This window comes from Cryptomeria japonica, chromosome 3, assembly GCF_030272615.1.
Source record: "Cryptomeria japonica chromosome 3, Sugi_1.0, whole genome shotgun sequence".
NCBI classification, from domain to species: domain Eukaryota; kingdom Viridiplantae; phylum Streptophyta; class Pinopsida; order Cupressales; family Cupressaceae; genus Cryptomeria; species Cryptomeria japonica.
In genome coordinates this window covers 470761526-470774759 of record NC_081407.1, presented here as the reverse complement: position 1 = coordinate 470774759, position 13234 = coordinate 470761526, and the positions used below count along the sequence as shown (strand labels likewise).

Genomic DNA, 13234 nt, shown 5'->3' with positions numbered 1-13234 from the left:
GTCCCTATCTGTGCTTGTATTGAGAGGATTCAAATTATCAAGCTTCAACTCATGATCGCAGAGTGACAATCCCATAGTGTTTTGTTTCGATTGAGTTTTTTATTCAACCCCTTTTCATTTAGAATATCTTCAAACTTAATTTCTGTGTTCATATTCTCTAACTTGAGTTAACAAGAGGTACCAGTGTTTTGCACTTAATTCTTCAAAGATGATTACTTCCATGACCAGTTTACTCCTTAAATCTAATGTCATCTCTAATGATTGCCTCCCTCCATTTGAGTGCTGCTTAGATGTCCCTCCTTGAATTCTTTCCCTGCAGGGGGTGATTAACTTGTGATATACTATATTGGGTTGTGTAGCTTGTAGGTGTAACTTGCATTTGTAAATGTGTACCTTACTTGTACTTGTAAATTTTATTGGTTTTAATGCCTTAATGGATTGGCTTACCCTTAAATAGCGTTTTTAGAGTTGTATAAATAGAGGCAAAACTTCTTTACCTTTTCAACCAAGGAAATCACTTCTTTAGCAATTAATTCCTTTCTATAGTGTACAATTCATTGTTTAATGTCTCCTGATGCCACTACACATCAGTGTTGTCTATTTCTTGTGGAGTTTTTATTAAATTTTCAATCTTGAACTTGTGTATCAAAATCTCTGTCTTTCTTCTGCTCTCTCCTTGCTAGACTTGCAACCCACAAACAGTTTCTTGAGGGTTGCTGCAGGACACTCTTAAAATTGGATGCCAACTTTCTAAATTTGCTTGCTCTTTATACTACTAGTCCCTTATTATTTGTGGTGATTAACTATAATGGAGCAATGTCCCTAGAAATGTCTGAAATGCTTGACAAGAGACAAAAACGACTGTCTGTCTGTTTTATTCTATATGGTCAATTATTACTAATATTACTGCTAGCATGATTCAAATTTGCATGTACTGACACTTTACATAATGCAACTGCTATATGAATGGCTTGTTGCATATGCTTGTGCATACAACTGCATGCATACTTTGAGTTTTTGAGTTTATGATAGAGTCAACTGAATGTTATGCTTCCAGGAATTGTCGTTCTACTCTAGGTATCCCACTACAGTACTATATTTCTTGTTATTAATATCTACATATTTTGATGCATTACTGTAATATACATTGTATTTATCAATTTGACAACACAGTTCATCAAAGAGATGCGTTCTGGGATTATGGGGCTGGAGTCATGTGTATGAACAGGGGCTTCCATTCAACCGGTATGTTTTCTTTTTATTTAATTGTATGTTGGTTGGCCTTTTTAGAAAGATCATGAGCTATAAATGGATTCTACATCTTCTTGCAGTCACTCATCATATGGCTGCTAAGGACTACTATCAGATTCTTGGAGTTAACAAGAGTGCAAGCCAATCAGAAATCAAGAAAGCTTATTATGCGGTATGTAAGTAATGCATGTTCTTCTGGTGCTGGAAAAAAAGTGTAATATCACATAAACTCTTAAACAAGATTACAAATGAATGTTGTGTTTAGAATGATTTGGAGCAACTGGCTTTGTTGAACTGTATTCTCAGCTGGTTTTCTGATATAACTTAAAGTTGATGCTAGTCAACCTGAAGATGCTACTACTGAAAAAATGCATAAACAATGATTTTATTAACATGATCAGTTATATATCCACCTGAATAGTCAATCCATTTGAATTTGGTTTAAAAATTGGTAGCAGAATGTAGACAATTGCATCTTTCCTTGTACATAACTTTTAACAATTAGAAGTTGTTGTTTTATTGGTTTCCTGTTTCTGTAGCTTGCGAAAAAACATCATCCTGATGTGAACAAAAGTGATTCAGAAGCAGAGAAAAAGTTTCAGGAAATTCAACGCGCTTACGAGGCAAGTATTTTTTTTGTTGAGTAGGATATATATTTTCAACTTGAGTAAAGGGACTAATATATTTTGGTTCCACTTATTTAATAAGATGATGGTTTTTCTGTGAGCGTGAACTCAGTTGCAATATTCTATTTCAGGTATTGAAAGATGATGAAAAAAGGGCACTGTATGACAAGGTATATTTCTTTATCATTGTCTACAAATATTCTATATACTTTATTGCAAAATGTATCTGGTATTTTGGCCAGGGGTCACAAGTAAGTTAATATCAATGCAGAATTGTGTTGGGGCATGTTTTGCAATTTGGGATAATCTGTAATTATAGAGCTCTGTGGATTGTGCAACACAAAAATTTACTTGTTTCCTCTAATTTTAATAATTGCACAATAAATCTTCTGTCTTTTGATTTTGACAATAGTGTCAACCAACATTTATTGCCAGAAGCTTGCTGACATTGCCTTAAAAATATTACTACCTTTCACCTGTGATATGGTGTGTAATGTTTTCTTACTTGTACCCTATGTCATAGGGTTTGCTGAATGTCATCCATGAAATTTGAATTCCTGTGAATTATTAAAAAATCCAAAAACTTCATTTCTATTCAACCAAAAATGGAAACTGGGTATAATTTTTGTTATCAAAATGTATTTTAAAAAATGTTTTTAACTAAAATTTTCATAGTAAAATCATTTCATGATCTTCATTCTGGGCTTTACTGTTTATTCAGCGAATCTGCGCTGCGGTATGCAGATGTCTTGCCTTATTGACATTTGACAACTCCCTTCTGCAGTCATCGTTGATGGATTTTGTCCATTTTTGTCCATAGATTAGAGCTATTTGGGTACAAATTAGGAAATATACTAGTAGGGTGGGTGAAATCCAAATTCTGCTTTCTATTTTAACAATTGCTTTGGTGGACTCTGTATCCTACTGCTGAGGATTTCATTTTATGTTTCATTCATTTTTATATGTTTTGTTCTTTCTTCTTTATATTTGTTTTTATTTAATTTTATTATTTTTTTGTATTTTCTAAAATTTAACATATTAAAATTATCAAGTTCAACATATTTTTAATTTATAGTATCTTAAAATCTGATATTTTGAAATATTATATCTAGATTAGTGATTGCTAATATATCAAATTGAATATGTTTAGTATTTATAATATTTAAATTAAAAGTTTTTCAATGTATTTATACTCTAATATTTTGAAATTTATATAAGGTGAATCTAATTCTAATTTTTTTTTGAATTTTTTTTTACCGAATTTCATCCGAATTTTATTGTTGTTGAACACGAACATGAACTCAAAACTTGTGACATAGCTTGTACGACATAATATCTGTCCTCTGCCAATAACTTTTTCATCCAAGCCAAGATGTGGTAGATTGCACCTTCACTTTGGTTCTGCAAGCAGATTTGTGTGTCCTGGTACCAATCTTCACAATGCCAGCACTAAACAACCCAACATTGCACTGTATGGTGTTAGTGCTGCACCATGTAGCATCAAACTCCTTTGCTACCACTTCAACTGTTTACGGTCAGCATCTCACGCATTGCTTTATGACTGGATCAATCTGAGTCGTTGCAGGGTTCAGTTGGCTTCTAAACAGGTTAGGGTCGGTGCTAAATATTTGTGCCAGATTGGGCCACTCCAGATATCTCTTCCATGCCATCTCAACAGACCAGCCTGTGCAGTGCCTGCACGATAAACGACAAAAACACCCCATGAGGATGGTAAAATGTTGACTGATATAAAATCTGAACACTTCTGTATCTGTTTGATTGTAATCTCTTCTCTTGTAACTGTGTGAATTCACAAGCATTCCATCTAGTCAAATCAATAAGGAAGGATTCCTGTAGTTTCTGACGGCAGAAATTATGCTTATTAGGGTTATGGGACATCATACACCCACAAGTATATTTGTTTAGTTTCTTTGAATAATATGGCAGTATTCTGGTATATCTTTGCCATCTGAATGTGTAATGATTATTGTGTTGTTATCAGTTTTATGTTCCTTATGTTATGCTTTATTTTACCTGCTAGATTTTTGGGTTGTCTGTGCCACCATCCTGGGGCCGTGGTTTGGATCACTTTGAAATGTTTCTATGATATTCATGTTACAGTGTTGCATGCATATAATATATATCCTTTATTTCTGAAACCTTTTTTCTTTATTAGTTAAACTTAACAAGATTGAATACAGAAGATTGATATGTTAAAGACTGGAAGAAATCCTGCTGTGTGGCATGCGATTTTATATTTTGACAAGCAATGAAAACTATTGTATTTATGATGGACAATGGAGAGTCATTATACATTGCAATAATTGTGCCATTTTATATCGGCAGCTATTTTTTCACTAAATAATGTATCTATGATGGACAATGGAGAGTCATTATACATTACAATAAGTGTGTCGTTTTCTATCGGCAGCTATTGTTTCACTCTAAATTTAACTGTTTACTAGTCTTTCTATATGTCTTTTTGTTGGAATATGTCTCAAAATTTAGCATACAAAGCATATTTTTTAGATCAAGGGAAATAGGAAATATATTGGCAACAAAGATGAAATCTAGATGGGGGATTTTGTCTGCACATGGGGATGAGAGGGACTCCTCTAGGAATAGATGAGACGTAGCCATAACATATCACAATTTTTTCATCAGTTTTTTTCAATTGTCAAGTATGTGCATTAAATTCAAAGTAGCTTTAACTGGACTTGGAGAGTTTTGGCATTTTTTGTTCTTAACAAAGGTAAAGTTAAAATATATATTAATACAAAAAAGAGTGGGGCTACAAATGTCATATTCCTGAAGTGACAAAATTCGGCCAATCTGCAAATTTCAATAGATATAGATTTGTCACATTGAGATTTGAAGAACATAGAATCATAGCTTTGTAATGTTTGCTTCAAGATCCACTGAGAAGTTGATATTATTGCTGTCAAAATTATTTAAGGTATACTTACTGGCTATTCTGAACAGACTATTAACTTCAACTATAAGACTCAACTTCTAATACTTGTTTGTTAAATAAGCATACTACTTTTCTGTATCAAAATCTCTGGCAGTAAAGATTCTGTGTTCTTCCTTTCTATAAGTTGTAATTCTGAATGTGCTTTATCAGGTGGGATAGCACTACCTTTTCCTGCTGAAACCTGAAGGCATAGCATATTTGATTGCTTCTCATAGACAAAGTCCACACCATATTTCTCAAGCAGTAAATATATATGTCTCTTAAGTATTCTCACATCTTGCCTTCTAGAAGAAAAAAGTTTAGATGGAAAGATGACTACTCGAAGAGGCTGCTTAGGAAAATGGGGATCAATAAATATAAATAGTAGTGCTTCCTATTGATTGGCTGACAAATTCTGGATAATTTTGATGGCTCTATATGCCTGACACTTCGAAAATCTCAAATAACAATAATATTTTAATTTATGTGTAATATCAATGATATGGAGCTCAAATCCAATAAAGTGAATGGAAGTACTACAGGGTGGGTTCATTTGCTTGTACAACCTTCATTTTCTTGTACAACATCTCTCCAAGGTTTGGAGCATTAGACTCCTCATATTATATGATTGTGAAAACTAGAGATATGATTGAGACAATGTATTTGGCATTTGTCCAAAAGGTTTCACTCTTTACCTCTTCCTCCACCCTCTTCCCTTGCTTTAACTTAGAATTGGGCTTTTAACTCCAATCTTGTGTCATGACCATTATTTGCAATAGCTCTTGCAACTCAAGCATGCTTTCCAAGAGAATGAAGTGTGTGGCATAATTGGTCACTACAAGTTTCAATAATTCCTTTTTGGAGAAGGTTCAAGATATTGCATGTGATGTGCGGTGGTTGTAGATAAACATCTACGCATCTCTTGCATCAAGAACTACTTGCTTATCCAATCTATTTTCCCATGTCCTTGAGTGCACGTTTTGGCATGCACACAACAAGGAGTCCACCATATACCTTTGTAGGCTGCTTCAACCAACTTCCCGTTGTTCTGTACATATAGGCTGCATTGTTATAACCTAAATCATGTTCTCAAGGCGAACCTTCTAAATAACATCTTTGAGTATGTGAAATTTAAACTTTCCATCCTTTCTTTGCCTTGAACAATCAACAACCCCAAGGAAGTAAGGGCCCTTTGTACATGCCACCATGATGTTGATGGGTAGATGATGCTTAATGTCTACTGACCCATCCATGATAGTGCTATCCAATTGTGATCTATGTAGCTTTCATTTTCTTCATAGGATTGTTACCATTGGAATAGTTCTTACCCAAGATTGTGAACCTCAATTTTGCTTCCCTTGGTGGCATATATGAAGGCCTCACTCTTACAATCTTAGCTGCAATCTCCTAATAATAAAGAGAGTAGGCAACATGGAATGGAATGCCATTGGCAAAGAACATTTTTTCTAAAGGCATCATTTTTCTCATCTTTCATCTAAACATTAAGCATCTTCCCTTTTGAGTTCAGAAATTTATCACCCTACGTTTCTCCTTAGTTGTATTATACTTGATGAAAAGGAGAACTTGTGGCAGTTCGGATTTGCTAGCTGCCTCGTTGGCTTAGTAGTAGGTGATGTGTCGTGCTCCTCACCACTACCAAACAATGTTTGTATCTATGCCCTCTATGTAAATGACTACTTGCAACATGGTACAATTTGCTTTGGATGTGAAGGAGATGTGTATTGACTCTACTAATGGTGTCTTGGAATTCAAGTTGATGAAATGTCATTTTCATACATTAGTGCCCCCTAAAGTGCTATATTTATTTGATTGTATTTTATAAGCAAATTGTTTTAAAGGAGTCTTCTTACTGAGGGGACCCCTAGCAAAAACTTCCAAAAACTTGAAAGGATAATTGAAAGGAGCGCTTGCAATAGAATTGGTTGCCTTACATCCCCCAACATCTAGATTTTGATTCTTATATTTAATTGCAATCTTTGGATTCTCAATTGCCTCATTATCACTCATGTTGTGAGAACTTAGTGATACTACAAGAAACAAAATTTATGACGGAGTTTCATGATGGGGGACCAAGGGCCTAGAATTGGGGATGGCGACAAATTGACTTTGGAGGTGACGACGTTTATATATATATAATACTTGAAGAAATAGTTACGAGTATAAGAATTACAAATGAAATTTTGGCAAATTAGTAAAACTTAAATACTACTAAACTTTGAAATTTGAAGTGAACATTAACAATTGAACATTGAACAATGAAAATTCAAAAATTATATAATATTTGGGATTTCATAATGATTAAAATGACTACAATGATGTCAAAATAACGAAATGGAGTGAAGTGAGGGCACTAAGCATACCCAAGCTCCTCATCAGTAGAACCGTTGGAAGTGACTCCACATGGTCAAGCTCCATCAAACTAATACCATCGAATCTTGTCTATGTAACTATAGCACCCTCATCAATTTGTGTTGGCTCCTTTGGCTCTACATCCCACCATGCTGCTAGACTCTCTTTGTACAAAAGTGTCTTGTGTTCAATAAGTCGCAAAGTACTATGTATGGCTAAAAGCTTCTCTGCCCCTAGAGGGAAGTGTGTTCCTCTTTAGAGAGTGGATGAAGCTATAAGTAGACCTGTTCCTCTAAGCAATAGAAGAATTAGAAACTTGAGATAGAAATTGAATGGCTAGAGTGGTAGTCAAAGAAATCAGTCCATTGCAATTCCACCATAAAATTGGGTCCTCTTGTGCCATAGTTGCCATATCCATCTTGGCTGCCTCATATTAACCCCTAAGAGTGGCAAATTTTGTCCACTTAGTATGAATGATGTTGGCCTCACAGGATCATACATCTTTTCGATGGCCCTAAAAAACCATGCGTTCACCTTAGCGTCTTGTATGGGTGCAACTCTACCAGGCCTTTGCTTGTTTCACATAGGTTTCGATGCATGGGCAGCCATGCGCAAGGGAATGTTGAGCTTCTCCCATATTTGATGAATGATTGGCTAAATGTGCTCATTGTAGAATGCTAATGTGGGGTCCTTTTGCACGACAATCCTCATTTGGTTAAGCAACGTATCAATGCACTCATACACCTCTCCAAGGCTAGGTGCATTGAAATCCTCATATGTAATGATGTAGAAAACTAGATTAATGATGGAGACTATATTTTTTGCATTACTTCAAAAAACATCACTGTTCTCTATATCCTTAACCCTCATCCCTTGCTTTGTCTTGGAATTGGGCCACTGATTCCATTCAGCTATCATAATCATTAGTTACAATGCCTCTTGCAACTTAAGCATTCTCTCCAAGAGAATTAAATAAGATGCATATCCAGTCTAATAGGTTTCAAGAATTCCTTCTTAGAGAAGGTCTTGAAGAGTGCATGTGAAATGTGGTGGTCGCAGATAAATATTTGCATATCTCTACCATCAGTGAACATTGCTTTGATTCAATCAATGTTTCCTATGTCCTTGAGTGCATTATTCATGGCACTCACACAACAAGGAATACACCAAATATCTCTATAATCTGCCTTAATTAATTTCCTTGTTTCTTTTCACACATGGGCTACATATGTTACTACTTGAAACACATTTTGTGGCCCAACCTCTGTTGGGAAATAAACAGGATCAATACCAAAGATTTTGAAGACTGATCTCTATCCAATAAACTAATCAAAGGATGAGATTCAAGGCTTGGCTAGATTCAACATGGAAATCTGAAACTCATATGCAAATTTGAAAATTAAGTTGCGTTAATTGTGGAAAACCAAGATTAGATCCTTTTGCATAATGATGCCAAAAAACAACATGTTTATCATGCTTAATCAACCTATCTTATGTGAACTTATAACAGCAATAAATAATGATTAACATCAACGTAAAATTAAATCAGCAACATAAGATCAACACAACACATGATTTACGTGGAGAAATCCTTGCGGGAAAAAAACTCCACCAAGAAGAGATGACAAGCCTGCATTATCAACAATAGATGTGCTTACAATACAGTCACTTCCATTCTCCTCTTTACCTCCATCATAGGAGCACCTGTGCACATGTGAACAACCTCCTTATGCCTCTCACCTGTCCTTTGTTCCTGTAGAGAAATCTACATTCAACTGTTACTCATAATTCTACACCCAAAAGGCTGAATTTATACAATGGCAAATTCTCCAAAACCACCAATAAAGATGCCCAAAGAAGCGTCTACATTCCTCATGACCACTACTCTTGGAATGCCTCCACAGAATTTGAAAAGACATTGGTTTATCTTCCAATACTTTCCCTGCAACTTAGACACCCATTCTTGCAAGCTAAACATACTTTAAATGCTATAAATGATGAGATACCAAGAGACATATGTTGCCTTTTCCATGATCCCATTGGGAGAAGCCCAAAGGTCACTCTTTTTCCACTTTCTTAAGTCATTAAATATCTTATTCTAGATGTCCATAAGTGGGGAAAACAATATTAAATAATTGTGCTCACAACCCACTTTTACTGCTGCTAGTGGAACGCATCACCCCTTATGAATGCATTACAAATAATGGTGAGAATTAAATATTACAAATTATTTTCTCAATAAATCCTAAGTGCCTTAGGACACTTTGCGAGGATGTTGGAACCATGTCATAGTGTAATGTTCCAGACCTGTACGGTGCCAAAAGGCTGATCCATCGTATGGTGGCTGGGTGGCCGTATGGTAGGAGAGAAAGGAGAGTTGTATGGTGGAGTGAGGGGGACCGTACGGTGATGTCAAGCAGGCCGTACGGTGGAGCTCAAGAGGGTCGTACGGTGGTGAGGAAGGTGTACGGTGGGGCCAAAGGAGGCCGTACGGTGGCGAGGAAGGTGTATGGTGGGGCCAAAGGAGGCCGTACGGTGGTGAGGAAGGTGTACGGTGGGGCCAAAGGAGGTCGTATGGTGGTGAGGAAGGTGTACGGTGGGGCCAAAGAAGGCCGTATGGTGGTGAGAAAAGGAGGGTGGTAGTACGGTGTGAGCCTATGAAGGTGCAGTGGTACGGTGAGCTTCAACGGTTGTGTGGTGATCTTCTAGAGTAATGAATTCTGAATATTAGGAGTTCTTATGCATGTAAACTAGATTAACAGATACGCAACTAGAGAAAGTAAACAGGAGTTCTTATGCATGTAAACTAGATTAACAAATACGCAACTGGAGAAAGTAAACAATGATAAAATTCAAGATTTGCCAGATCCGGAACGAGTACAAAGATAGAATAGGGTGAGAGGTGAACCTCATCGAAACTGCAAATACCAAATAGGGAGGATCTTTCACCTCCAAAATGGCGGATAACAGAACTCCAACAGGAATTCGCACAATAGAGAAAAGATACCAAAAATTCGTATACCTACAACAATGACTAACACGGCCATATATATGGGCTCCGGGAAACTTCCCGAAGGGTTACAAACGAGCCAACACGACCAACCAAAACTTGCCTAATCTAATTAAATAAAAGGGCCCAAAAGATTTGTTATTAAATTTGGGGCCTTACAACAAAGTAATTAGATTTATTATTTAATTATATCGGGGACATCACAGTCCTCCCGGGCCAAAAATTGCTTGCCCTCAAGCAATTGCAGACTTGGATGCTCCAGAATTTGCTCGCCTTCCCAGGTGGCATCCTCGATGGGTAGATTCTTCCAGCGTATAAGGAACTCTTTGACTGTGCGTGTTCTCAACCTCTTTTCTCTGACATCGATGATCTCCGCTGGCTCTAGAATTAGTTTCCCTTCTTTGTCGATGGGTGGCAGATCCCTGGACACTGTGATGCGCTGCCCGACGGCCTTCTTCAGACATGACACGTGAAAAACATTGTGAATCCGACTCCCCTCAGGAAGCTCCAACTAGTAGGCAACTTCACCCACTCTCCGAACCACCCTGTAGGGTCCATAGAAACGCGGCTTCAGCTTCTCCTTACTACTTGTCTTCAAGGAGGATTGTCTGTGCGGTTGAAGTCGGAGGTAAACCAGATCACCAACCTCAAAATTCTGCTCAATCCGGTGTCGGTCAGCATACATCTTTTGCTGGTTCTGAGCCTTCTACAGGTTGTCTTTGAGAGATGTCAGGATGTCTAAACTCTCCTGAAGCCAATCTTTGGCCATCGGTGCACGACTGTCTCCCAATGCCAGGTCAACAAATGAAGAAGGTTCATAACCGTACAGTGCTTTGAAAGGTGGCATGCCTATCGACATGTGATAAGTGGTGTTGTAACAGTATTCACCCAAATGTAACCAGCGAACCCAAGCCTTCTGTTGCGCTGAGACGTAGTTCTTGAGATAACCCTCCAGCCATTTGTTCACAATCTCGGTCTGTCCGTCTGTCTGCGGATGGTAGCTCGTGCTGGGCGACAGCTCGGTTCCTGCCAACCGAAATAACTCCATCCAGAAGGTACTCAGAAAACGGTTATCCTTGTCACTGACTATGTTTCACGGTAAACCATGTAGGCGGAACACCTCACGGAAGAACAACTCGGCTACTTGAATTGCTTGATATCCTGTGGGGATGGCAAAAAAATGTGCATACTTGGTCAATCGGTCAACTATGACAAAAATGCAATCCTTTCCTTGCACTCTAGGGAGTCCAGTAATGAAATCCGTTGAGATGCTATCCCATTTTTGGTCAAGAATTGGCAGTGGTTGCAGCAGTCCGGCCGGTAGGTTATGCTCAGTTTTGTTCTGCTGACAGGTGGAGCATTCCCGCACATACTGCAGGACGTCGTTCTTAAGCCCCTTCCAGGAAAACCTTTCACAAATTTGTCTGTAGGTTTTCAAGTATCCCGGGTGTCCAGCCAAGGGAGAGTCGTGCAATTCCTTCAGAACCTTTTCCTTCATCTTGGATTTGGGTACCAGATAAATTCTGTCCTTGTAATAAATGATGTCGTCAACCACCTTGTATCGGTGATCCTGCACTTGACCATCCATCAGTTTGCAGGCAAAAGTGTTCTTGGAGTATTCAACCAACAGGTATTCCTTCCAGTCCGCCGAAATCTGAGATAAAGAACATATGGCAGGCCTTCTTGACAGGGCATCAACGACCACGTTATTCTTTCCCTTCACATATTCAATGTCGAAATCAAATGCCCGGACTTTGCTCACCCATTTCTGTTGTCGTTCATTCAGATCCCTCTGCTCCAAGAAGTATTGCAAGCTGTTGTGGTCTGTTCGCACAACAAACTTTGCTCCGACGAGGTACTGCCGAAACTTCGTCAGTGTGTGTATGATGGCGAGCATCTCCTTGTCGTAGATGGAATATAACCGCTCAACTCTCGAGAGCTTCCAACTCTCGAACGCAATGGGGTGACGGTCTTGCATCAACACCGCTCCAATGCCTTCCCCCGAGGCATCACACTCCAGGATGAAAGGGCCAGTGAAGTTTGGTAGTGCCAGAACCGGACACGTACTCATAACTTCTTTTAATTTGTCGAAGGTCTGTTGCGCTTGCGCATTCCAATGGAAGGATCCTTTCTTTGTCAGATCTATCAGTGGTGCCCCAAGCTATGAAAATCCTTTCACAAACCTTCTATAATAACTGCACTAACCAAAAAATCCATGCAGCTCCGAGAGAGTCTTGGGTGGAGGCCAATCCAGAATGGCCTGAATCTTCTCCTGGTGAACTTGTACACCCTGGGCGCTGATGACGTGACCCAAGTACAGGACCTTGGTCATTCCAAATTCACATTTGGACCTTTTGGCATACAGTGATTGTGATTCCATAATCCCCAATACTTCATCCAAATGCCCCACATGTTCCTTCCAGGTCTTGCTGTAGATGAGTATGTCATCGAAGAATACCAATAGGAACTTACGCAGTTGCTTGTTGAAGATGTGGTTCATGCAGGACTGAAAAGTGGCCGAAGCATTGGTTAATCCAAACGGCATGACCAAGAACTCATAGTGTCCGTAATGGCAACGGAAGGCCGTCTTTTCCACATCTTTCTCCCTCATACGGATCTGATGGTAGCCGGAGCGGAGATCGATCTTGGAGAAATAGATTGCACCATGTAGTTCGTCCAATAGCTCATCGATCCTGGGAATGGGGTACCTATTCTTGATAGTCTTCTTGTTTAGTGCACGATAGTCGACACACATTCTGAGAGTCCCATCCTTCTTCTTCACCAGGACCATCGAGGACGCAAAGGGGCTAGAACTGGGCCGGATCCATCCTTTATCGAGGAGTTCCTGGATTGTTTTCTCTATCTCATCTTTGAACTTCTTCGGGTGGCGATAGGGTGTGGTGACCCTCCTCCAACTCGATGGTGTGCTCAAACCCTCAGTGTGGGGGTATACCAGGTGGAATATTAGCGAAGACCAAACTATGCCCATCTAGAACCGACTGAAGTTCCTCATCCTGGTAGTAA

The 13234-nt window shown here is 38.5% G+C and overlaps 1 protein-coding gene across 3 annotated transcripts in view; it reads left to right on the top strand.

Annotated features, from left to right (window-relative positions):
* Positions 1-13234, top strand: part of LOC131041368 (chaperone protein dnaJ GFA2, mitochondrial) — a 114517-nt gene that overhangs the window by 20597 nt on the left and 80686 nt on the right. For all 3 annotated transcript variants that reach the window (XM_057974415.2, XM_057974413.2, XM_057974416.2), the window contains exons 4-7: positions 1174-1245; positions 1332-1423; positions 1791-1874; positions 2009-2047. In XM_057974415.2, coding sequence (XP_057830398.1) covers positions 1174-1245; positions 1332-1423; positions 1791-1874; positions 2009-2047 — 287 coding nt within the window. The remainder of the gene's footprint in view (positions 1-1173; positions 1246-1331; positions 1424-1790; positions 1875-2008; positions 2048-13234) is intronic.